The sequence below is a fragment of the Neolamprologus brichardi genome, chromosome 9 (assembly GCF_056152115.1).
Source record: "Neolamprologus brichardi isolate AB-2024 chromosome 9, ASM5615211v1, whole genome shotgun sequence".
Classification (NCBI taxonomy): domain Eukaryota; kingdom Metazoa; phylum Chordata; class Actinopteri; order Cichliformes; family Cichlidae; genus Neolamprologus; species Neolamprologus brichardi.
In genome coordinates, this window is record NC_142112.1 from 2,853,211 (window position 1) to 2,877,319 (window position 24,109).

General features: G+C 42.4%; 1 protein-coding gene and 1 pseudogene across 2 annotated transcripts; both read left to right on the plus strand.

Moving 5' to 3' along the window:
• Positions 1–5,279: 5,279 nt before the first annotated feature.
• Positions 5,280–23,937, plus strand: LOC148101100 (uncharacterized; annotated as a pseudogene). The gene is made up of 4 exons (XR_015719592.1): positions 5,280–5,436; positions 6,544–6,649; positions 20,806–21,976; positions 22,342–23,937. The product of XR_015719592.1 is annotated as an uncharacterized LOC148101100 (transcript).
• LOC148101101 (uncharacterized) lies at positions 8,665–10,241 on the plus strand. The gene is made up of 2 exons (XM_087845695.1): positions 8,665–9,481; positions 10,090–10,241. Exon 1 carries the CDS (start codon positions 8,665–8,667, stop codon positions 9,478–9,480), a length of 816 nt encoding a protein of 271 aa, XP_087701821.1. The 3' UTR covers position 9,481; positions 10,090–10,241.
• Positions 23,938–24,109: the final 172 nt, after the last annotated feature.

Genomic DNA, 24,109 nt, shown 5'->3' on the forward strand with positions numbered 1-24,109 from the left:
TTCTGCAGGCAGGTTTCTGACAGAACAGGCAGATTTACACTATAACATGCAGCGTTCTATAGATGGACACATAAAGAAATGAAAAATTACATGTATGTGCTAACTTTCTAAACACTTTGTTACATTTATGATAAAGTAGATTAAACACATTTATGTCGGCCTTGGCTCAGTTCTTGTCTTTAAATTAACTTTGTCTGTGTGTGTTTCAGTTACTCTCAAAGACTGAATGAACCAGCATTGCAGCCATGGGTCACTGTGAGCATCACAGGGAAGGTTGAAGCCGCCCACTGCACCTGTAAGGCCGGAGTCGTGGAGACCTGCAGCCACGTCACTGCTCTTCTGTTTAATGTAGAAGCAACAGTGCGGATCATGGCACAAAGACTGTTACAGATGAACCTGCATGCTGGGCTTTGCTGGGTCATGTGACCAAGATACAGCCAGAGGTTGGCCATAAGATAGACTTCTCCTCTTCAGCTGCCCAAAAAAGGCTCTTGATCAAAACATAAACAGACCATCTGTATTGAAAGGTAAAAGGAGCCGTCCTCAAAAAAGAAAAATCCCACCTGCTACTGTGGTAAGGTTGTCACTGCTATAATGCCATAATGTTTTATCTAGGGGTCTAGATTTATGCCTGTTGTGCACTGCTGTGTAAATAATTTGCATTTACTGAATATGTACTGACTGAATCCCATTGTTCAAAAATTGAATAAAGAAACAAACTAATGTTTGCCTTTTTTTTTTTATTATTAAAACCACTTTATAGAATCACATCTGTTACAGTGTAGAATCCATATCATTTATAGTTTACAAGTGACAAAGTGTTTACATAAAATCATGACAGTGTTTACATGATATCACCCACTACTAACATTACTTTATTTACTGTATCTTTTGAAAAAAATACCGCTATTTATACAGCACAAGACTTAAGAATGTTTAACAGGAGCAGGTTTCATTTTTCCCTGGTTTTATTATCACACTGTTCACCAAATGCAGCAAACCTTCACCATCTTATCCAGAAGGGTCACCTCTTCACCCTCACATGGAAGTAGTAATCTGATTGCATGGTGGTTTGTTTGAAGCAGGTCCCTTGTGTAGCACTGGAACCCAGTCACGATGTTTCATCCATTTCATAGACTGGTTTGCTGCAATAATGCCAAATAATTAGCAACTCTATAAATAGAAGGTAGTTCTGCAAAATCACTCAGTAGGATGTTTGTTCTAATTTGCTATGAGCTCAGAGTGCATCAAAAATAAAACTAATCGGCTATACAGAGTGATATGAACATATTTAGAACTTACCGGAATGAAAATGTCTGGAGCACCAACAGATATTTGGAGATGGAAGAGAACTGGATATCAGCTCGTCTCACAGCTGCTAGACGCCTTCGTTTGCTAACATCGATACACGAGCTGCCTCATGTTGCTTCCAGGTTGGGAAAGAATGAAAAGATAAACCATTTTCAACCTTATTCTTATTATGAAACTGGGTGTGGGTCCCAATCAGCCAGAGTTTTGGATGAGTTCATTGTGAAACCTGGCCCCACCTTATCATGCGAATTCCTGAGGTCAGATGGCCCAGGATGTGAGTGGGAGTTAAGGCGTCTGGGAAGGATCTCAAAACTGGATTATAGATGGCAGAGAGTTGGTGTCGTAAACCACCGCCTCTGTTCAAAGATGGTCGCTCACAGTGGACATAGATGCTTCTTTCACTCCTCTTTCAAACCATCTGTCCTCTCTGTCCAAAATGTGAACATTGGCATCCTCGAAAGAGTGACCTTTGACCTTTAGATGCAGATGAACTGCTGAGTCTTGTCCAGTGGAGGTGGCTCTTCTGTGTTGTGCCATGCGCTTGTGAAGTGGCTGTTTGGTCTCTCCAATGTAGAGGTCTGGGCATTCCTCGCTGCTGTACAGCATACACCACATTGTTAAGTTTGTGTTTTGGCGTTTTGTCTTTCGGGTGAACCAGTTTTTGTCTGAGTGTGTTGCTAGGTCTGAAGTACACCGGGATGTCATGCTTGGAGAAAACTCTCCTGAGTTTCTCTGATACACCGGCTACATAGGGGATGACAATGTTGTTGCGCCTGTCCTTCTTATCCTCCCTCGCTGGCGTCTGATCTTCTTTTCTGCGCCTCTTTGCTGACTTTAAAAACGCCCATTTAGGATAGCCGCACGTTTTGAGTGCTTCCTTTACATGTGTGTGTTCCTTCTTTTTCCCTTCAGGCTTAGAGGGAACATGTTCTGCCCGGTGGTGTAGGGTCCTAATTACTCCAAGTTTGTGTTCCAGAGGGTGATGGGAGTCAAACAGGAGGTACTGGTCCGTGTGTGTGGGCTTCCGGTAAACTTTGATGTTGAGGTTGCCGTTCACTTCAATGTGCACAGCGCAGTCCAGGAAAGGCAAACAGTCATCCTTTGTGTCTTCCCTGGTGAACTTGATGTTTTTATCCACAGCGTTGATGTGCGCAGTGAAGGATTCCACTTCTTGTGTCTTGATTTTGACCCAGGTGTCGTCCACATATCTGTACCAGTGGCTGGGTACTCTTCCTTTGAAAGAGCCAAGAGCCTTCCTTTCCACTTCCTCCATGTAAAGGTTGGCTACAATAGGTGACACGGGGGAGCCCATGGCACAGCCATGTTTTTGTCTGTAATAGCCTTCGTTGTATTTGAAATATGTGGTGGTGAGGCAGAGGTCTAACAGTGTGCAGATCTGATCGGGTGTGAAGTTGGTCCTGTCCTCCAAGGAGTTGTCTTCTTGTAGTCGTTTTCTGACAGTCTCCACTGCCTCCGTGGTGGGTATGCACGTGAAGAGAGAGACTACATCAAAGGACACCATGGTTTCATCTGGATCCAGGGTAAGTTTCTGGACCTTGTCAGTGAAGTCGGTGGAGTTCTTGATGTGGTGTGGGGTGTTCCCCACGAGAGGAGCAAGGATGGTAGCAAGGTGTTTTGCAATGTTATAAGTGGCTGAGTTTATGCTACTGACTATGGGTCTGAGTGGGACAGCTTCCTTGTGGATTTTTGGAAGTCTGTAAATGCAGGGTATGGCATCCCCTGGGTAAAGGCGGTGATAAGTAAGGCGGTCAATGATTTTGTCCTTTTCAAAGTCTTGAAGGCAAGCTATAACTTTCTTTTTGTAGCTGCTTGTGGGGTCTCGCTTTAAGGCTTCGTAGGTATTGTTGTCACTGAGGAGAGTAGTGATCTTTGTGTGGTAATCTGTAGTGTTTAGGACCACGGTGCATCTTCCCTTATCCGCTGGTAAAACAGTGATGCTGTGGTCTTTGCTCAGGGAAGTAAATAAGGGAAGATATCATATTAATACTTTTTCCCCTCATCTCACAGAGCTCTCTTTGTGAACTGCTCAGCCCCAGACTGTCGGGTCGTTGACATTGCCGATATGACACCTGGTACCATAGAGCTCATCATTGAATGTGTCTACACTGGGGTTCTTCCTGTGAGAACAGATAATGTGCAAGAGCTTTTAATAGCAGCAGACAGGTTTGGAATAACAGGTATCGCACAAGCCTGCAGCGACTTCTGGGAGAAGCAAATGGCCCCACAGAACTGCATCGGCATCTGGGGGTTTACAGACCTCTACTACAACCCACAGCTAAGGCCTTCCTCTTCATACTGAACCATTTCGAGGATGTCATCGCCACCTCTGATGAATTCCTGACACTCTCTGCAAACAAACTCGTTAAAATGATTGAGAGCGATCCTAGTTTCAAATCCCAGCAGGGATCTTTTTTTTTGTTGTTGCTATCTTTACGTTTTCAGCACGCTGAGGAGTGACAGAAAGGATGTGGAATCAACCTAAAAATCATATCAGTGTAGGTGGAAATTATTGGAGGACAACTGGGTTATGGAACTACTGTGCTCCTTTGTGTCAAATCTATCCAGTAAAACATCCATGTAGAAGTTGATTAGATTTACTGGAGACCTGTTCAGTCCTTTACCATCAACTAGACATGTTTTGGATAAAATCAAAAATTAGCATTGGTTAAATCTTTAAATGATCTCTTTTATTTTCAAACTAAGTCAGCTTTTCACTTTGAGTTTCCAGTTCAGGTGCATGTTTTTGGATAGCTGAAAAAGTACCCACAGAAAACTGAGAAATATAAGGAGAACATGCAAACTGCTCACAGGAAGAGGCTGAGTGGCTCATTCCTCCTGTCAGGCCTGAGCCACTATGCTGCCCATTTTACAACCCTGCAAACAAACGAGCTGAAAGTTGAACTCTACAGCTTGTTGTGGTCCCCTCTGGCTTTAGGCGCTGACATGCCTTCCAGCTGTTCTCCAGCATTTTCATTTACATCCATAAAATATCTCCACACATTGCTCCTCTTTCTCTCTGTCTTAGTGATGTGTCGGTCGCGAACGAAATGGCTCTTAGAGCCCGATCTTTGACGTGAACGACGCGAGCCGGCTACTTATTGCGAGCCGTGGTTTGTTTGTTTTTTCTTTCTCTCACGAGCCTTGTGCTTTGCGCTGGGCAGAGGGGGGAGGGGCGGTAGTTACAGTCGCAGTAGCACAGGAACAGAGCGGGAGGGAGAGAGAGAGAGAGAGAGCCAGGGACAACAACGTCACATTAGAAAGGTATAGTAATCATCCACAACTATTTTCAGTTGCAGATGATAAAGGATTCAGAAAGTTTATTCATGCAGGTCCATATGACAGAGAATATGCATCTTCTTTTTGTTTTCATATTTTAATTTATATTTAATTGTGTTGTGGTTTGCAGTGTTTTGTGTTGTTTCACTTTAAATTTCTTTAAAAGGAAAAAGCTGAACATTTAAATAGTTAAAAGTCGAAATGTAAATATTTGTTTTTTGTATTATGTGTTTTGGAGTTTGTACGTGCTTTGTCTCTAGGGGCCACCACATATATTTATATAAAAACATATATAAATAAAACTACTTGTTTTTACATTAGTAATTACTTTTCAGCATAATTTTATATTATTGTTAATAATAAATTAATTAAGGCAACAAAACAACCTGAAGAGCCGGTTCGGAGTCGAAAGAGTCGGTTCTTTTTAGTGAGTCGAGCCGAAAGAGCCGGTTCTCTAAAAAGAGCCAGAAATCCCATCACCACTCTCTCTGCAGCAAAAATGCATTTTCTGTGCGCAGCCGAGTCACGTGACCTCACAGTAACAAATCCCAGCAGGGCAGGAAGAAGGGGGCGGGGCAAAGTGCGTCTACCACATGAGAGGAGGTGTTCGCACAGACAGAGCTGCTTTTTCATCCACAGCGAGTAAAGAATAAACCACTACCAATGTCTGGATCGATATCTGCATCGATCCGCCCACCCTTGTCTCCTGGATCGTAGCTGAGATCAGCGTGAACCACGTGGGTCTCTGCTCCCTGATCTGTTTCCTGTGTTTGGAAAGAGTTCCAGCTTCATCACGGAGTTTCTCTCGGTTTGTGGGCTCATCTAAAGGTAAGCACCGAGCTAACTTTACTGTGAGTTCAGTTCGTGCTGAGTTTAGCTCCTGAATGAGGTCTTCTGCTGCTCTCCTCTGTCTGTTCACAGTTTATTGTGAACACGTTGAGAGAAGAGTGAGAGAGTGTTTGGAGAAAAACACCAACTAATCATTAGCTCAGCATGCTGGGAGAAGTTGGAGCAGAAAAGTCTTTTCACTGATAAAAGCTCATTGATCAATGACCATGAGTACCTTTCACGAACAGTTTGGGGAATGGCTGCAATCACAGCATTTGTCAAATAGCTGGTTGTTGATCAATGGTCATGAGAATTTGCATATTAATGACGAAGGAACTGACCTCCCAGCCCATTGTTCCTTCAGTGGTGCTAGTTTCAGTCATTATGTAAATGTGGTGTTTATAAGGTTGGAGTCAGCTGAGACTGAAGAAGTCACCTGGATCAGTGATAAAAATTTCTCCCACTGAAAACTTCCAGATGAACAGAATCAAACTTTGGGGGATGGTGGAGTTTGGAGAGAGGCATCATTGGGGCTGGAGAGACTTGTGAAGTGGTGATCAGGTATGGGCCCCTGTTATTATGAATGGTGGGGGGCTGAAGCAGTTGAAAGTGTGGGGTGGGGGGGTGGGGGGGTGGGGGGGTAACCACAGGAGGAGCTGTTCAGGCTGTTGCTGGGTGTGAATTGTTGATGGAGTCTTTAAACTCGTAGTTGCTGTTTTCCAGACTGAAGCAGAGTCGTTAGCTGAAAACTGGTTTTAGAGGTTCATTCAGGACACCTTCTCAGGCTCTCACAGCCTTACCTGTATCATAACAAAGTGTATAAACCCCAATCCACCTTTAACATGGTCCTTCTCCCAAACCTTCAAATAGGACTTCCTAGCCCTGTCATAGTAAAGGGCTGCTTACAATATTAGAGCCAATGTCACAAAGTTCCTCCTGAAGTATAAGTGACTGAGAGTTTCCTGACTTTGCAGCACAACACGTCTCACAAGATTTCTGCAACCAATCAGAGTGAAATTTGTACTTTGTGTTGTCAGATGAACATATGAGACACTTTGACTCTTCAGTGCAGTGTGGAGCCTAACAAAGATCTGTTTTGTGTCCCAGCTGATCAGCAGGAGGAGAAGAGTCTGACGGAGCAGCAGAGGAACATTTTCAGCCATCTGGACTCAGCTGAGTCACTACAGAGGAAACAATGAGCTCAACACAGAAGGTGAGGAAAATATCACAGTTTCACCAAATAATCAGTCACGTCTAAAACTCTCATCCTCCCAACCTGTTATATGACTGTGTTGTATTTTATTGTATGCTATGATTTTATTTTATACCTATTATGTTTACAAACATCAAGAAGTCACAAGCAAAGGGAGACCACACCATAGCACATGTTGACATAAGATAAGATAACCTTTATTAGTCCCACACGTGGGAAATTTGTTTTGTCACAGCAGGAAGTGGACAGTGCAAAAGTTATGAAGCAAAAATTAGAATACAATAAGAATAAATACAGTACACAACTGTACAGAATAGAATAAAATAAAATACTATATACAGTAGAATAAAATAGAATAAAATATACAATAAGATAAAAATAGAATACAAATGCTGTATACAACTGAGTAAAAATACAACGATGCCAGAAAAGATTATTGCACGTTTGTGGATGTGTTTGATCAGTTAAAGTCTTTGTTGTGGAGTCTGACAGCAGTGGGGAGGAAAGACCTGTGAAATCTCTCCGTCCCACACCGTGGGTGCCGCAGTCTCCCACTGAAGGAGCTGCTCAGTGCTGTCAAGAGTCTCCTGCATGGGGTGGGAGATGTTGTCCAAAAGTGATGACAGCTTAGCCGCCATTCTCCTGTCACTCACCAACTCCACTGGGTCCAGAGGGCATCCAAGAACAGAGCTGGCCCTTCGGATCAGCCTGTTCAGTCTCTTCCTGTCCCCAGCAGAGATGCTGCCGCCCCAGCAGACCACACCATAAGAGATAGCAGAGGCCACCACAGAGTCATAGAAGGTCTTCAGGAGTGGGCCCTCCACTCCAAAAGACCTGAGTCTCTGCAGCAGGTACAGCCTTCTCTGCCCTTTCCTGTAGAGGGCGTCTGAATTATGAGTCCAGTCCAGTCTGTTGTTCAGATGAACACCAAGGTACCTGTAGCTGTCCACAGCCTCAATGTCCATACCTTGGATGTTCAGTGGTTGCAGTGGAGAATGCTTGTGCCTGCAGAAGTCTACCACCATAAGGATATTCATCAAAATTATTTATTCATCAAATTTCAAAACCTTTTTAATCACACAAAAAATACATGTGCAAAGCACCACAACAGCAGCCCGATATATCAGACAGAACTGTCACATGATATTAAACATAATGAAGCGCTTCATTATAATTTGTAGATTCAAGCTGCGCTTCATATTTTGACCAGCAGATGTCACCAAAGAGAACTGTGTTGAAAAGTAATGACAGTTTGTTCCACGACTGCATTTCACTGGGGGAAGGTTTTGATTATCGATTAAAATCGATTCTAGGTTGGATAACGTGATATTGATTTATTAAAATCCTGAAACGATTTTTAAATATGAATAAATTTTACCCGAAACGCCAGAGTCTCAAAATTTCAACAACCACCAAACAGCTAAAACAGTAAATGAGAGCAGTTACACGGATTCTGCACAAAGACGTAAACAAAGACGTCGGGGCTGAAAGCCAGCAGCTCACTGATTCTGATGTGTCGGCGGGTCCGCCTCTTATGTTTACATCTTTTTTGGCGCTAGATTCTGAAGCTGCAGGTTTTGTCACTCTCCAAACATAATTGACTGAACCAGCAGCAAAAGAAGACTGTTGTTTACAGCGCTGTCGGGCGCTGTTTCTTTTTTGGTTTTGTTTCTTTCTTCCTTTTTTTCCCTTCCAGCAACAAAACCTCATTTCTGCTGTTCAATACAGAACAAATGTAAACTTTTTAAAATTATGCAAAACGTTTAGCTGTGCCTCTGATAAACCCTCTGTAACTTTGCTCTGCTTCACTTCAGCAGCATCAGGTAATGTTCATATGTTGATTCATGGTTTTCTTTCGTGTTTGATCCACTGCAGAATATTTCTCTCTCAGTCTCACAAGAGTCAGCTTTCGTTTTAGAAATATAAAATATGGATATGTACTGATAGGTAGTGATCAGAATTCTAATATTTCTGATTGTCTGGGGCAAAATTTCCCCGAATCGAAATCAGTGACGATGCCCAGCCCTACATTTCACTCACTGCCTGTGTTTGTATATCTGTCACTGCAGGACCAATATGGAGCGAGAAGTCGGTGCTCTCAGGAGGCCGACAAACCTCACAGAACAAAGGGGAAGAAGAAATACACCTGTGACGAGTGTGGGAAAGATTTTCCCTGGGCGATTTCCCTAAAAAGACACCAACTCATCCACAGTGGAGAGAGACCATTCAGCTGTGACGACTGTGGGAAGTCTTTTACACAGTCTGGAAGCTTAAAAATACACCAATTCCTCCACGGTGGAGTTAAACCATACAGCTGTGAAGAGTGTGGGAAGGATTTTCTTAAGAAGTATTCACTACAAATCCATCAGGTCATCCACACTGGAGAGAGACCGTTCAGCTGTGACTTGTGTGGAAAGTCTTTTTCCTGGAAGAAAGCCCTAAAAAGACACCAACTCATCCACAGTGGAGTTAAAGCGTACAGCTGTGATCAGTGTGGCAGAGCTTTTGCTCACAGTAACAGCTTAAGGAGTCATTTAGTTACCCACTCTGGAATTAAGGCATACAGCTGTGACATTTGTGGAAAAACTTTCAGCCATGTATGGTACAGAAATACTCACCGACGCATTCACACCAGACATGATGTATACTGCTGTGATCAGTGTGATAAACTATGTTTAACAGGCTCAGAGTTACAACATCACATGTTTACCCACTCTGAGGAGAGACCTTATAAATGTGACCTGTGTGAGAAGACTTTTAAAACGCCACATTACCTGAGACGACACCAACAGATCCACACCAGAAAGACTTTCCAAGTGCAGTTACTGTGAGGTATGTATTTTGTATTTTATCTTGTGATTTTACTCTGACTGTCAGAAACAACTGTTTGCTGCATGGAAAAGCAGCTCTGAGTGATTATTCAGATTTGAATTACAGTATTTTAGTGGTAGCAGTTGAGAATTACATTAGTGTTACTGTAGTATTGTTTCTATTAATTGTTTCTAAAGCACCAAATCCGCACTCAAAACTTACACTTTAACTACTGATTTTATCTACTGTTCTGATTTTATCTGTTTTGATTTTATATACTGTTTTGTTTGTTTGTTTGTTAATTAGTTAGTTTGTTTGCTTGTTTTAATCAATTTTAAATCATGCTTTTTATTTGTTTTTGTTTCTAATGTCTCTGTAAAGCACTTTGAATCACCTTGTTGTTGAATTGTGCTATACAAATAAACTTGCCTTGCCTTGCCTATTATAGTTTTTGCAACACATTAAGCTGAGTATTATAAAGCAAACAGTAAATGGATGTTATTTTATGTCTTGTCTTTTCTTAGTCCTGGATGTTGACACAGATGATGTTTTGTTTTTTGTTTTTCAGGCGACGTTCGCAATAAAAATGTTGAAGGACTGACTTACGCTGTCTTTGTGTCTTTGTTTAGAAGCAGAGCGACACAGTTGGATCCAGTTCTCAACCCTGTCATCGCTGTGGTGGTGGGAAACACTTTCATTGTGACCTTTTGTGGGAAAAGTTTCAGATATCAAATCACCCTAAAAAGACATCAACGTAGACACACGAACTACTGCAAAGAATATGGGAGAGGCTTCCCCACAACAAGTGAGTTAAAACAACATGAACTTATTCACAGTGGGGTCAAAAAGCATCTCTGTGATCAGTGTGGGTCATCCTTCACTACTGCAAATCAGCTTAAAAAACACAAATTAGTCCACACAGGAGAGAAACCATACAAGTGCAGACACTGTGACAAAAGCTTCTCACAATCAGGTAATCGTAACTATCATGAACGTACACACATGAAAGGAAACTACAGCTGTGACCAGTGTGGCAAGAGCTTCAGGAATTTCAGTTCATACTCCGAACTCAAACGATCCCACGTTACTAATAAACTGTTTCACTGTTACCAATGTGCCAAAACGTTCACCTCATTGTCTGCTCTGTGCAAACATCAGTGTGATCATACAGGACTGAAATCACTCCCATCTCTGGATCACGGTGAATCTGCAGAGACAGAAAGATCCTCTTCTGGTTTCAGGGTCAGACTTAAACCCTTGAGATCAGGCTCCACAGAGTTCAGGTGGAGTCTCCTGCAAACATCTGATGAGGCAGCTATGAATGAAAATGTGCCTCGTTACATTTTAAGCTTCCTAAACTGTTCTACTGTAGTTGAATCAAAAAATCTGTTTCCTCTTATTATGTTTTTATTGAATGTATTTTGATCCATGTGTTCTGCAGATATTTTTTGTTGGGTTTGTTTTGTTCAGGTTGTTTGTGTTATGAAATCCTTTAACAGTTAAACCAAACTTTTAAATGTTAAATAAAGAAATAGTTTAATGACTGCAAGTGTGATCCATGATGTCATTTCCTGTATATCAAACCAAAAACTGAAGTGACAAATGTTCTCAGTGACACAGATGGAGGTTTATCAGAGGAGGAGACTTGGCTGTTCTCACACTGAACAGGGTTCCTGCAGCTTACTGAAAATCCTGACCTGAAATTTATGAAAAAATAAGATCTTTAAAATCTTTTAGATTTTAACAAAGTTGCTGTAGGTATTAAAAATTCTGATTTGTGTTTGAGATATAAAAAAGATTAATTTTGGTGGTTTGTGGTTTGACTTGCTCCGTTTATCACTGCTGCCTTTGTTGGCACTGCCTCTCTTCAGAAGTTGTTGGTCTATATTGACATGACAGCAGATTTTTCAGCTGGACATCCATGATGTGAATTTCACCACATCCCAAAGGTGCTCTATTGGACTGAGACTAGGGCTGGGCGATATGACCCAAAATTCATATCTCGATATATCTCAATATTTTTTTAAAGTAAGAACAAAAAGAGTTCTTAGTCAAAGCTGTGTCCCAGATGTCACACAGGCACTTTTATCAACGTACAGCATAGATGTACATGAAAAAAACTACTCAAAAATAAATTATGAGCATTTATTAAAAAGTAATGCTCCATAAATAAAAGAAAACTGTTGTTTTTGTGCATAACAAAGAGCTCACAATTGTGCAGTCAAAATGTAAACTAACAGACGCTGAGCATAATAACAAAGACAGATTTCACAGCTGCTCTGTTCCCAACTTCTACTGTGTGACTGACAGCCTGGAGTTTGAAATCATCTTCGTAACCACGTCTCTTAACAGGTGCCATTTATGGTCCTTATACACACACAATACGGTAATATTACGTTGAAGCAGAGTACGTATTACTACGCGAGGCTCCTCGGTAGCCATAATGCTCTGACAATCCATCAAGCGGTGCAGCTCCGTAGCTTACCAAAGTCGTACTAAAACATTTTTTGACAGATTGCTGAGCGCTGTGTTCCAAATAAAATCGGTTCACAGTCATCAAGCACAACCAGAATTCATACAAAAGGCGCACTGTCAACTTTTAAGAGAATGAAAGGATTTTAGGCTGTGCAGCCACTCTGGGTTGCATGGCGTTAGCGTGGTTAGCTCGTTAATACGTTGACGCTGTACAGGGAGATGCACAGTAACTTGTTAAAGGAGATTTGCCGTGTCCATTTTGTCGCTGCCTGCAGGTGAAGCGATGGGGGAGGAGGGGGAGTTGTGTTCAGTTAAGGAGAGAGGCGAGGTCGAGTAACGTTGCGTAGAGACAAAAGTGGACAAAAGAGAGGCAAGCTTTTGGCTCCACAACTATAATTATAATGTAACATAGACTATATCGATATAAAGGATATTGTCACATCTTATATCTCGTATAAAAATATATCTATACTTTTTAAAAAACTCGATATATTGCACAGCCCTAACTGAGACTCAGGTAGGCTGTGGTCTGTAAATGATGTCAGTTGGTACTAAGGGACTCACATTGTGCCAACCAAATATCTCCACGCTATTACACCAGCAGTAGGATGGATCCATGCTTTATGTTGTTTAAGACAAATTCTGCCCCTAAAATCTGAAAGTTGCAGAGATTGAAAAATGTTGCCTGGTCTGATGGGTCTCAATCTTTTCTTTACCACTTTTGTTGATCTTGATTGTAAAAGAACCCACCCACCACTTTAATCACACTCTAGAACTTGTTTTAACATATGGCATAGAAACTGAACATTTAACAGTGTTTCCTGTAAACCCACTCTTCTCTTTTGCTAATACAGTGTCTTGCAAAAGTATTCGGCCCCCTTGAACTTTCCCACATTTTGTCACATTACAGCCACAAACATGAATCAATTGTATTGGAATTCCACGTGAAAGACCAACACAAAGTGGTGAACACGTGAGAAGTGGAACAAAAATCATACATGATTCCAAACATTTTTTACAAATAAATAACTGCAAAGTGGGGTGTGCATAATTATTCAGCCCCCTTTGGTCTGAGTGCAGTCAGTTGCCCATAGACGTTGCCTGATGAGATTAATCTAATGTCAGTACAAACACAGCTGCTCTGTGACGGCCTCAGAGGTTGTCTGAGAGAATATTGGGAGCAACAACACCATGAAGTCCAAAGAACACACCAGACAGGTCAGGGATAAAGTTATTGAGAAATTTAAAGCAGGCTTACGCTACAAAAAGATTTCCCAAGCCCCTCTGCTTTTTTAGGCCCCTCTGTCTTCCAGTTGGGATTGGTGAGGCAGACACTGTGTCTACTTTTAAGATTAGACTTAAAACTTTCCCTTTTACTAAAACATATAGTTATGACTAGACAGGTGACCCTGAATCTTCCCTTAGTTATGCTGTAATAGGTGTAGGCTGCTGGGGGTTTCCCATGATGCATTGAGTATTTCTTCCTCTGTCACCTTTCAGTCACCTGTTAAAAGGGAGATTTTCTTTCCCGTTGTCACCAAAGGGATTGTTGGATTTATTTGTATGTATTATAGTAGGGCAGGGGTCCCCAACAAAAGTAGCAGGAGGTCCACTACCTCCATGATCCAATAAATCTGGGGTCTGAACAGTTTAAATGAACCAACAGAAATATCTTCTTTCATTTTTATATAACATTTATTTAGCAATATATATTTTTGTCTGGAAATTCCTGATCAATTATTCATTTACCCATTAAATCATCTGCTGAACAGACAATCCACTTCAAGTACTAACTATAAGCAGAATACAATTTAACAATAACATTATGCAATACTTTTTACCACATCTGTTGCACATGCAACATTAAGGTGTCTTGATGCATGGTCAGTCATCCACGTAAGTAAATCCCAAAATGTTGATTCTATTCATCTGGAGGTAACATTTCGTCACTCATCCAAGTGACTTCTGAAGAAGTACGTGAAAATAGAAGAACCATCTCTGAATCGAGGAGGGGGTCTAAGCGTACATCATTCACCATCTTACAATGCTGGGATTGCAGCCATTCCCCAACTCTCTGTGAATGGTACAGAATCAACTATTTTGGGAGAATATTTAGGTACAAACAATTCACCACAAAAAGACTAAATATCCAGGAAAATTAAGAAGATCTTTGAACTGTGCAGTAAACAGGTTTGACAAACTTAACACAATGTAACTTAAATCATACAGCAAGACAGAGCTGGCTCTCATTTCAGTGGGAGACAGTTTCATAGACATTTGCAGCAAGAATTTTAAACTTTGGGTGAAATGCAACTCTTAAGCATGGGCATCTTGCCCCTCCCTTCTTTTCCTCCCCATCCCCAGCTGCCTCCCTCTTCCCGCTCCAACACACCCACCCATACAAGTAGGGCCTTGGGGTGCGGGTGTGTCACCAGGGTGCAGGGGAGGCATTCCCCCCGCCCTCCCCTCTGTCCCCTTCTAGCCACCTGTGCCTCAATTTTATTCCACAACTTAGACATCCGCATTACTCACACTCTATTAACACACATATATATATAGGGCCTTCAGGGTGGGCACGTTAACGGCGTCCAGACGGTCTGTGTATTCAACCCCACCTCTGGCGCCGGTGCCCACCTCTCAATTTTAAATCCATGTAGACATTGAGGGTTCTCGGGAGGGGCCGTGCTACCACCTGCTGCTCTCTGGCAGCAGCACCATGCTCTCCCTTGTTTTGAATGCACTTTAGAACAACATGCAGCAACACTACACATGAGCGGGAGGAGGGAGGTATGGGGTCTTCACACCCCCCCGTTCTCTGCTGGCCATCGGGGCAGGAGGGCTGGGAGGAGGTGTTGGCCGTCCAATTGGCCTCCCTGCTGCTGCGGAGCCTGGGGCGGTCTGCTTGCCTCCACCCTGGGGGAAAGGGTAACATCTCGTGGGTCTGGGTGCCATTTCCCCCTTTGGGGGAGAGGGTACCTGGACCTGGGGTATAGAGTATGTTTGGGGAGTGTGATTGTGTGTACATGTTCATTTATGTCTATTCTTGGCCTGGCGCCTGTTGCTCGGTCAGGCCTCTTCCGGGGCAAAGGGGGCCCTCAGGCCTCCGGCCTCTGGGCCTGCGGCTCGGCTCACTCTGGCACAGCTGGCTGCCGGCAGAGCCAGCGGGCACGCCAGTGCAGCCCCCTCTGGCTTCTGCTCTGTGGCTACTGCGTGACCCCTCGTCTGGGGATCTCCTCAGCTCTTCCCAGGAGGGTGGCGCGGATGCCCCTCCGGTGGTCCTCCTTGGGCTCTTGCACTCTGGGGCCTCTGGATGTCTGGGGCCTGGATCTCCTCCATGCCTGCTTCATGCCCTGGGGACAGGGCTATGGCTCTCTACATCCTCTTGCAGACCATTACATGGGGAAACCTTTTGAATACAAGCGCGCTGATCCACACAGGTGTGCACACAGGTGTTCACTGTTCATAGACATAAACTACACCTTTCTTGGCTGCTACCTCAAAGCACATTGTGCGCTGTCGGTCCTGCGTGCTGCACAACAACATTCAATATTTAGTATTTACTGCTGTTTACAATTAGCTAGATTAATGCGATGGTGTTGTGTTTAGCATGTTGCTTTGTGTTTTTTGCTTGTTTTCTCTTTTTTTTTTCTCTCAACAGGTGATCCTGTACAGGCAAACACAATCTATTTGTCATTTCAGGTTGTAGTGTTACACAACATTTTTCAGATCTAATAGAAATAAAATAAGTGTTTCGTAATTCAGGGAGGCGTCGCCCAGAGGGGAACCACTGAAATGCTGGGTGAAGAATGTGAGAGGGGTCATAGATGATTCTGGCTGCTTGTCTAAGGGCCTGTTGGCTGAAAACCTGTGCCAGAGCTCTGACAGGCAGTCCAATGATTTTAGAGCACACTGATGCAGTGTGCTGCAGTCTGTTCCTGTTCTGAAGGCTGAGGGAGTGGAACCAGCAGGTGATGGAGAAGGTCATGATGCTTTCCAGGAAGGCAGATTAATTGCATCAATACAACACTTGGACACATATATGCGGGACTTTTTGTGGCTGTTTTGATCTCGCTCTCTCTCTTAACCGATCAAATCTGGCTGTGGTAGCAGCTTTAAACTCGGTCTGACCCAGGTTGATTGAGGGGGCCTATCTGGATGCATTCCTGCATTTTGTAGGCTGGTTTTCCTACAAAACACAACAAACATTAGCCTGCAAAGCCACAGGGAACAAAGCAGCATAGCACAATGAATTCAATTCAAATCAATATAAGACTTATTTGTAACCTACATCAACAATTATGTTATGATAAATTACGTAATAAGTACAACTGAAGACGTATCTTTGAAGGAATGCTTGGAGCAGACTAACATGTGAGGTGGAGTGTTCTGGGACGTTATATTTGGTCTTTGAATGACTGGAATCCAGGCCATCCGTCGGCTCTTTGTTACTTCAGAAACATGGCTTAAACAATTTCTCTTCCACGATGTAATCCGATAAAAACCGATCTCTTTACCCGTCGGCTTCCCGTGGCTGTCATGTGACCGGCTATTGCAGTTAATAATACAACAGCTTCTTGCCATTTTTTGTGTTTCTTTTTATCGCTGTGTGACTGTTTTCATGTGAAAGCCTGCGTGCACTAGTACCGCTTGCCACTCGTACCCACAATCCTTTGCGGTTTTACCCCGGAATGACGTCACATTTTCAATCTCTATTTGTCAGACAGGACCTTTTCTGTTAGGACTGATAGGTTCTCCTCTAACACTGCTGCCCTAACCTGCAGAGTTCCACAGGGTTCAGTTTTGGGTCCATTAGTATTTTCTTTTACATGCTTCCTTTAGCTGCATTATTCAGTCTTTTAGTGACCTGTCTTATCATTTCTATGCTGATGACATTCAGCTGTATATGTCCTTTAAGCCTAATCAGCTGGATACGCTGTCCACCCCAGTCCAGTGCTCAACCCAGGTTTCTGATTGGCTTTCTAACAATTACATTGTTTTAAACATGAACAAGACAGAGACCATGATCATAGCATCTCCTGATCTATATTCTAAAATCAGTCAGGTTCTTGCCCCTTTCTGTTCTTCTGCTAAGCCAAATATTCAAAATCTTGGAGTAATATTTGACTCTTCTTTGGGCTTTGACTCACACATAAAATCTCTGTCTCGTTCCTGTTTCTTTCATTTAAGGAACATTTCTAAACTGCGACATATGGTCTCCTTAGCTGAACTGGAAAAAATTGTCCATGCATGTGTGTCATCGCGTTTAGACTATTGTAATTCCCTGTTTACCAGCTTGGATAAATCATCTCTGTACAAAACGCAGCAGCCAGACTACTAACTCGCTCTTGCAAGCGAGCTCACATCACTCCTATTTTATGTTCTTTACATTGGCTCCCAGTAGATTTTAGAATTTGCTTTAAAATTATTGTTTTAACGTACAGAGCAGTACATGGCCAGGCCCCAGATTATTTATCCAAGCTTCTCACAAAATACACTGCTGCTCGTTGTCTCCGCTCACAGGCTCAGAGTTTGTTGGTTGCTCCCCGAACACGACTGAAGATGAAAGGGGGCGGAGCCTTTCAGTCTGTGGCATCAACGCTGTGGAACAGTCTACCTCTACAACTACGTTTGGTTGACTCTGTGGAATCCTTTAAAAAGCAGTTAAAAACTTTACTGTTTAAACAAGCTTTCTGTTGACCAATGCTTTTTACATTTTTAATTTACATTTAACCTCTATATTGTGTATATAATTTGCTATTTATCGGACTGTTTAATTTAATCTTTGTGTACAGCACTTTGTGACTACCTGTCTATGAAAAGCGCTTAATAAATAAACTTTACTTCTTGTGAAAATGAGTCCTCCACCATAGTCATCCGCTAATTGTCCCCTGCTCTTCTCCCTGTACTCCAGGGTGGGCAACTCCAGGCCTCGAGGGCTGGTGTCCTGCAGGTTTTACATCTCACCCTGGGTCAACACACCTGAATCAAATGATTCGTTTATTACCAGGCCTCTGGAGAACTACAAAATACATTGAGGAAGTAATTTAGCCATTTGGATCAGATGTGTTGGATCAAGGACAAATCTACAATCTGCAGGACACCAGCCCTCGAGGCCTGGAGTTGCCCACCCCTGCTCTACACCAACTGCTGCACCTCCAACCACCAGTCTGTCAAGCTAATGAAGTTTGCAGATGACATCACTGTTATCAACTCATCTCGGACAGGGATGAGTCTGCCTACAGGATGGAGGTTGAACGTCGGGTGTCCTGGTGCAGCCGCAACAACCTGGTGCTAAACAATGACAGTGGAAATTATTGTGGACTTCAGGAAGCACACCCCCCCCCCCCCCCCCCCATCATCCTGACTGACACCCTCATCACCACTGTGGACTCATTCCACTTCCTGGATACCACCATCACCCAGGACCTAAAGTGGGAGCCCACCATCACCATAATTATAAAGAAGGCCAAGCAGAGGATGTACTTCCTGAGGCAGCTGAAGAAATTCAACCTGCCAACACGGACGATGATGCAATTCTACACTGCAATCATCGAGTCCATCCTAACCTCCTCCATCACCGTGTGGTACGCTGGAGTCGCCACCTCTTACAAACAGAGACTGCAGTGTGTTGTGCGCTCTGCTGAGAAGGTGATTGGCTGCAGACTCCTATCTCTGCACGACCTGTACACCTCCAGGACACTGGGGCATGCAGCTCGGTTCACAGCTGACCTTTCTCACCCTGGACACAGTCTGTTTGACCTGCTCCACTCAGGCAGGAGGCTCCGGTCCATTCGGACCACAACCTCTCGCCATAAGAAAAGTTTCTTCCCCTCTGTTGTTGGACTCATGAGCAATAAACATAAGACTGTTTCCACCACAAACACATGACCTATACTGTGTTCACTGCATCTGTCCCATGCACTGATCATCACCTGCATTCATGTATATTTCAATCTGCTTTTCGCTTTTTTAAATGTTTGTTTTTATTTATTTATTTTACAGGCTGCGTCACGCCTGTTTGCAGATGACACCACTGTTATCGACTCATCTCGGACAGGGATGAGTCTGCCTACAGGATGGAGGTTGAACGTCGGGTGTCCTGGTGCAGCCGCAACAACCTGGTGCTAAACAATGACAGTGGAAATTATTGTGAACTTCAGGAAGCACACAGCCCCCCCCATCATCCTGACTGACACCCTCATCACCACTGTGGACTCATTCCACTTCCTGGATACCACCATCACCCAGGACCTAAAGTGGGAGCCCACCATCACCATAATTATAAAGAAGGCCAAGCAGAGGATGTACTTCCTGAGGCAGCTGAAGAAATTCAACCTGAGTTGCCCACAACAGATGGCAGGAATAAAATCTGCGCAAAAATTTTCTGGCACAACTTCACCTGTTTCCAAGGTGCATGGAGAGGATGAAAGAATTCACAAAGCAGGAACTCCAGCAACACTTGAGGGAAGATGAACAACTTTAATAATTGACCAATGCGTTTCGGCTTGTGGCCTTCATCAGGGTCATAGTAAAACATTGTAAAAATTGCTTAAATACAAGATAGGAAATAAAAAAAATTTCAAATTAACGAGTCAAACCTTCATAAATAGGTCAGCTGACATATAATAGATAGGTATTGGTTAACTGGCTAAGTCACGCCCAAGTGAATACCGGACTAGCTCATTACTGATGAGGGGGGTGTCATAACCCCCATATGTCTGAAAATAACACATGCATGAAATGCATAAGGAGGATGCTATAAATATACACACAGGTTAAAAAAAAAAAAAGGGGGGGGGGGTCTTTAATGGTAAAAGCACGTTTGAATTAGAAAACAAGATTACAGGAAGGAATAAAATCTCCAACTACATACTAAATGAAAAAATGTCAGGTCATATGCTCGATTCACATCCTGCTTTTGTTGTGCAAAGCACCCATTGTCTTTGAGGCCTGGCACATTTGCTTTTGCTTTTGCGGTGGAGATGAAGCCAGCTAGTGATGAGATTGCCCGCTCTTTTTAGAGAACCTTTCGGCTCGGTTCACTAAAAAGAACCGGCTTTTTCGGCTCCGAACCGGGTCTTTCGGATCCGAACCGGGTCTTTAGCTTGTTTTGTTGCTTTAATTAATTTATTATTAATAACAATATAAAAGTATGCACAAAAGGAATTGCTAATGTAAAAGAAGTGGTTTTATTTATATATGTTGATACATAAATATATGCGGTGGCCCCTAGAGACAAAGAACTACAAACTCCAAAACACATTTCTAGCGTTAACTGGACTTCCAAAACAGAGCTACCAAGATCACTTAAATTCAGTGTTGGTTAAGTTACTTTAAATTAGTAACTTCGTTACATTACTAGTTGCTATGTTGTGTGTATATATATATATATATGTGTGTATGTATGTATGTATGTATATATATATATGTGTGTATGTGTATATATATATATATATATATATATATATATATATATATATATATATATATATATATATATATATATACATATATATATATACATATACATATATATATATATATATATATATATATATATATATATATATATATATATATATACACACATCATATGATGCTAGGTTGTCTTAGTATGTGATTTGCTGCATGGTGAGCCGTCAACCTAAAGTCTGCCTGCATGAATGAGAGAGATTATTTGGCTCCCCCAGATAGAAGCCTGTTCATCTTCTTCGCTACAAAGAATCGGCTCTCAGAGCAAACTCGTTCATGAACAACACATCACTACCAGCCTCGGGTTTAAAACTAGTGTTAATGGAGGGAGTTTGAAGGTTCAGTTTGTTCCACGACTGCATTTCACTCACTGCCTCTGTTTGTTTCTGTCACTGCAGGACCAACGTGGAGCGAGTCAGCGCTCTCAGGAGGCCGACAAACCTCACAGAAGAAAGAGAGAGAAAAAACACAGCTGTGACGAGTGTGGGAAGGATTTTACCGTAAAAGCTTCCCTAAAAATGCATCAGGTCATCCACACTGGAGAGAGACCGTTCAGCTGTGGAGACTGTGGAAAGTCTTTCACCAAGTCTGGAAGCTTAAAAACACACCAACTCATCCACACTGGAGAGAGACCGTTCAGCTGTGACGACTGTGGAAAGTCTTTTACTGAGTCTGGAAGATTAAAAAGACACCAACTCATCCACACTGGAGAGAGACCGTTCAGCTGTGACGACTGTGGAAAGTCGTTTACTGAGTCTGGAAGATTAAAAAGACACCAACTCATCCACACTGGAGAGAGACCGTTCAGCTGTGGAAAGTCTTTTACCCACTCTGGAGACTTAAAAAAACACCAACTCATCCACACTGGAGAGAGACCGTTCAGCTGTGATGAGTGTGGAAAGTCTTTTACCCAGTCTGGAAACTTAAAAACACACCAACTCATCCACACTGGAGAGAGACCGTTCAGCTGTGGAAACTGCGGAAAGTCGTTTACTGAATCTGGACACTTAAAAACACACCAACTCATCCACACTGGAGAGAGACCATTCAGCTGTGACGAGTGTGGAAAGTCTTTTACCCACTCTGGACACTTAAAAACACACCAACTCATCCACACTGGAGAGAGACCGTTCAGCTGTGGAGACTGTGGAAAGTCGTTTACTAAGTCTGGAAGCTTAAAAACACACCAACTCATCCACAGTGGAGTTAAAGCGTACACCTGTGATCAGTGTGGCAGAGATTTTACTCACAGTAGCAGCTTAAGGAGGCATCTAGTTACCCACTCTGGGACTAAGGCATACAGCTGTGACATTTGTGGAAAAACTTTCAGCCAGATGGCGACCCGAAATATACACCTACGCATTCACACCAGACATGATGTGCACAGCTGTGATCAGTGTGGTAAACTATGTTTAACAGGCACACAGTTACAACATCACATGTTTACCCACTCTGAGGAGAGACCTTATAAATGTGACCTGTGTGAGAAGACTTTTAAATCTCCATATTACCTGAAAGCACACCAACAGATCCACACAAGAAAGACTCTACAAGTGCATTTACTGTGAGGTATGTACTTTTATTTTTATCTTGTCAGCCCGACTGTTTGAAACAACTCTGCTCATCAAATTGTGTTAGCATGTTAGCAATTTTACTGCATGGAAAAACACCTCTGAATGATTATTCAGACTCTAATCACAGGTTTTTAGTGATAGTGTTTGAGGATTATATTACTGTTATTGTAGCATTAAACTAGTATTAATTTAATGTTTTTACTCTTATCGTCTTTATAGCACATTAAATTGAGCTGAGTGTGATAATGTAAACAGTAAAATGTAATATGACTTTGGCAGAGATGCTCTTTATTTCAGGATTTATGTTCAGGATGAAAATGTTGAAGGACTGACTTAAACTGTGTTTGTGTCTTTGTTTAGAAGCAGAGCGACACAGATGGATCCAGTTCTCAACCCTGTCATCGCTGTGGGAAAGACTTTTGTTGTGACCTTTGTGGAAAAACTTTCAGTCATCGCAGGACTCTGAAAATACATCAACGTAGACACACTGGAGACAAAATCAACTACTGTAAAGAATGCGGCAGAGGCTTCACCACTTCAAAGGACTTCAAACAATATGAACTCCTTCACAGTGGGGTTAAAAAGCACGTCTGCGATCAGTGTGGGTCATCCCTCATCCGTGCACATCAGCTTCAAAAGCGAGTCCACACATGGGAGAAACCATACAAGTGCAGACACTGTGACAAAACTTTTTCACAATCATGTGATCATACTAAACATGAACGCAGACACATGAAAGAGAACTTCATCTGTGAAAGAGTTTGAGTAATCTCAGTTCATACTCCACTCACAAACGATTCCATGTTACAAATAACCTGTTACATCTTGATTCCTGCTTTTAAATGTACTTGTAAACAGTACATTTGCATAACACCTGAAACCAGTCCAATGAATGAACAATGGGCTGTGAGGTCAGTTTCTTGAACATTAATAAGCAAATTCTTATGACCATTGATCAACAACCACTGGTCAATGGCCATGAGTACCATTCACAGAGTAAAAATTTGCATAATGATTATGAAGGAACTTGTTTTACTGTTACCAATGTTCAAAAACATTTACTAAATGATCTCCTCTGTGCAAACATCAGCGTGATGCAGGACTGAAATCATTGGCATCTCTGGATCACAGTGAATCTGAAGAGACAGAAAGATCCTCTTCTGGTTTCAGGGTCAGACTTAAACCCTTGAGATCAGGCTCCACAGAGTTCAGGTGGAGTCTCCTGACCTGATGAGGCAACTATTAATGAAAATGTGCCTCGTTACATTTTAAGCTTTCTAAACTGTTCTACTGTAGTGTTTGTGTTGAGTGGTTAGCTCAATCTTGTTTCCTGTTATCATGTTTTTATTGAATGCATCAATCCATGTTTTCTGCAGGGTTTTTTTCAGCAGTTTGTGTAATGAAATCCTACAACAGTTAAACCAAAATTTTATATGTTAAATAAAGAAATGGTTTAGTGACAAAGAGTTTGAGCCGTGATGTCATGGTTCCGAATAGGTAGATATCTTCAGCACTCAGGCTCACCCGAGCCCAGACTTCTCGTTGAGAAAGGGGTGTCAATTGCATTTAGGGACCAGTTGATCAAATCCATAATTCCTCTTTTAGGTTTTAGAGAACAGACTGTGAGAAAAGGTTCCAGGGACGATACAAAAAAAACACGAGACTAGACAAGGACATAAGCAGGGAAGATAAGGGAGAGGAGAAAAAGTGCGTCCGCCTCCTCTGAGAGCCAAAGAAGATTTAAGCAGATCTTTAATCTTTTATCTCCCTGTAATGAAGTCTGCGTGATGTCTGAGTGTAGTCATGTGACAGCTGTGCAGAAAATGGTTATTGAAGTAAAAGCCAGCAGGCCTCATCTAAACGCATCTTAAGTGCAGAAGGCAAAACCTATGTACCAAAAGCACATTTTGGTCATTGCATTATCAGCGACAGCAGCTGGTGTGGTTCTGCACTGGACGAAGAAAAGAGGTAAAATGATATTATGCCCTCTTCTGAATTTACGTGCTGCTTGCATCGATGATGCTTTACAGGTCAGGGGACTATGACTGAATACGGTCATGTTCGGTTTCGTGTAGCGATGGCGAGATGAGGCCTCGTGAAGCGTTTCAGCACAAACTGTATCCATGCT